This window comes from Polyodon spathula, chromosome 32 (assembly GCF_017654505.1).
Source record: "Polyodon spathula isolate WHYD16114869_AA chromosome 32, ASM1765450v1, whole genome shotgun sequence".
NCBI classification, from domain to species: domain Eukaryota; kingdom Metazoa; phylum Chordata; class Actinopteri; order Acipenseriformes; family Polyodontidae; genus Polyodon; species Polyodon spathula.
In genome coordinates, this window is record NC_054565.1 from 2,849,625 (window position 1) to 2,852,712 (window position 3,088).

General features: G+C 41.7%; 1 protein-coding gene across 1 annotated transcript; it reads right to left on the minus strand.

Moving 5' to 3' along the window:
- Nucleotides 1-260: 260 nt before the first annotated feature.
- Nucleotides 261-2,242, minus strand: pou3f1 (POU class 3 homeobox 1). The gene has a single exon (XM_041233912.1). It carries the CDS (start codon nt 2,213-2,215, stop codon nt 1,088-1,090), a length of 1,128 nt encoding a protein of 375 aa, XP_041089846.1. The 5' UTR covers nt 2,216-2,242; the 3' UTR covers nt 261-1,087.
- Nucleotides 2,243-3,088: the final 846 nt, after the last annotated feature.

Genomic DNA, 3,088 nt, shown 5'->3' on the forward strand with positions numbered 1-3,088 from the left:
TATGGGTACAAATCATCAATGTGTGGGGTTAGACTGTGACCTGGGCTTTAAATTACCTGAGAAGCTTTTTTTTGTTTGTTTGTTTTGTTTTTAATGGTACCCCTCTACATTCCTTATAGTTAGGTGTATAGTAGCCAAACAGTCAGCGATTCATTAAACAACGCTCTTAAATTATTAGTGTAAAAAAATGAATTTCATACACATTCACAACAAATAAAAATAAAAATCACAAAGGTTTAAGTGCTTGATGCAAATGAAAATGTAATATGTTAAAGGGGGGAGTTTTTTTTTTTTTTTTAGTTTGTTCTATTTAGGTCGTGTGCATCCCTTCCAAGTGTGCAACTTTCCGAAGACTGGCAGCTGCTGGCTGTTGGGGTTCGTTTGGCTGTTCGTTTGTTGGAGTATTGCCAGAGGGTGTGTGCTATCATTTTATATTATAAAACACATTCCTCCAACACATGGAATGTATCCACAGTTTAAGCCTGCTCCAGCAAATCGTTTCAAACATGTTTTCCGTGCACTACAGTAGTGAAAAAAAAAAAAAAAAAAAAAAAAAACAAAAAAACTGCACGCCAACATGTCTTATACTACATGTTTGAATGATAGCCTGGACTGTACGACAGTTTAAATACTAGAAACCAAAGAAAACGCACCAATTGATACAACCCCCCAAATTTAACTTTAAAGAATAGGGGAAAACATGTACTGGCTGTCTTCTTAAAACATATCTAAGGGAATGGACAGAGCATACGTTTTGAAGTGCGTCTTAGTCTTTACGAGTACAGGTTGAAAATACCACCACTGAATCGTTTCCCCTTTAAAAGCCCATCGAATTACCTATTAAGTGGTGATTTTGGTTAATAAAGAGATCTTTGCTTAATGTAAGAGCATGTGGATTCTTTAATAATCTTTAATGTTTTTTTTTTTGTTTTTTTTTACGCGTACCCACCAACACAATCTATACCTCGGTCACTGGCGATACTCACTTTGCAGTCTATGTCCCTTTTTATTTTGTAAAATCCATAGTCCTGTCTTTTTTTTACTGTTCTGTTTTATTTTATTTTTTTTATTGTTCCTGAACTCACAGTCACTGTACAGAGGTCTGCATTGTGTGGTGCAGGGGTGGGGTTTCTGCTTGTGAATATACATCCTCCATAGTAGGGTGCGGGACCCCGATGGGGGTCATTCTTTTCTCTTTTTGTCTTCTATTGCAAAACCAAACTCTGACCACTTCTTTTTCCAACTGAAGGGATCCCGCTAAGGAGGTGATTTCGTGAGCTGAAGGTTTTGGGCACTTTAAGAAATGGTTCTCCAGAGCCCCCTTTACCCCGACCTCAATCGAGGTCCTCTTCTTTCGTTTCCTACCCTGGGCCGCTATCTTGTCCAAATTTGTGGGGCTCCCGGTGTTCGAGTCGGTTTCTTCCAGCCACTTGTTCAACAGGGGCTTAAGTTTGCACATGTTCTTGAAGCTCAGCTGTAAAGCTTCGAACCTGCAGATGGTGGTTTGGGAAAAGACGTTGCCATAAAGGGTGCCGAGAGCTAAGCCGACGTCTGCTTGGGTGAAACCGAGTTTGATCCGCCGCTGCTTAAACTGTTTAGCAAACTGTTCCAAGTCATCTGAGCTGGGTGCGTCTTCGTCCGAGTGGTCCTGATGGTGACTAAAAGGCTGTTGGGGCGACTCCAACTGGTTGTCATGGCTACCCGTGTCTTCGTGGAGTGGGTCCCTCATGCTGTGGTGCAAGGATGAAGGCTGGGGACTCAGCATGGCATTTAGGTTCGTGTACCCTGACTGGGAATAGACCAGCGACTGGTGGCCGTTTGAGGCAGGCGATAAGGGAGACAGGTGATGGGTTGTAGTGGGTGCCCATGCTCCGTGGTGGTTGTTCTGAGTTTGTTGATGGACCAGGTGCGATCTGTGGTGGAAACCATTGTCCAGGTCATCCCTGCTTGCCTGCACGTTGCTTTTGTTGTGATCCGGTTGTCCAATGTGGGTTGTACTGGTCCAGTCACTGTTTGTTGTGGGTAGCCACTGGTGATGGGTAAGGCTCATTGGGTGGCCAGTGTTGGTAGCAAGTCCTTGCAAGTACTCGTGGTGCATCATTTTCTGCACCTCTCTGTACGTCGTTCCCTGGTGCATCCTGTCAGAGTCAGGGTGCATTAACGGGTTGGAAGGCAAAGAGCTATTCCGTGGGATGTACTGTGCAGTTGTAGCCATGGCTCCTACTTCGAAACTGATGGCACTCGAGAGATCTCCGAGCTTTAGAGCCAAGACGAGCAACCTGCTTAGGAGGGCTGGGTTAGCAGGACACGCCTCCCCTTCTATGCATTGGCTCTTTGCTGATTAATTTGCCCCGAATATTGTGCATTTCCACTCATATGCACAGCTTGGTTGGCTGAGTGCGTTCCAGCTCCTAAACCGTGATTGGTTATTTGTTTTTGTTTTTCCCCAGTCAGGCCATCCCTGTGTTAGAAAACAGTAAGAAATATTAGATTTCACATGTTTTGATTCTTGTTGTTTTGCAAATAACCACGCGGGGGAGTAAAGAGATCTTTGTTTTTTGTGGGAAAGAAACTGTAAAATTAGATTTTATTTTCATTGTCAGAATAGTGTGATATGTGCCAAAAATCAAACTATTATTAGACTGCTACTGTTCTTTTACGGGGGTATAGAGGAATAATATGGCATAACAAACTGCATTTTGACATTTATTATTAGGACTTTTGGATAATTGAGGTAATATCGATTATTAATATCAAGACGTATATTACTTTGCCATCAGTGATCTGATAAATACAATGTATATTTATGTACAGTTTTAAACTACTGTATTAAGTAGGGTGCGTTAAAATCTATAGTGTGCACATTTTACCATGTGCATGATTCATTTATTAAAATAACTAAAAAGCATAGTAACAACTATACATGCTGAAAGGGGACCGCGTTTTAACGTCCAGGAAGAAAATAATTTCCCTGCTTTGCTGTAGTCCAATAATATTACAGTTATGGTTGAGTTTAATATCAAAACAAAGAACAGAGCACTTAAAATGTTAGGGAGGTGCACGCTACTGTATGCGATAAGAATTGGTG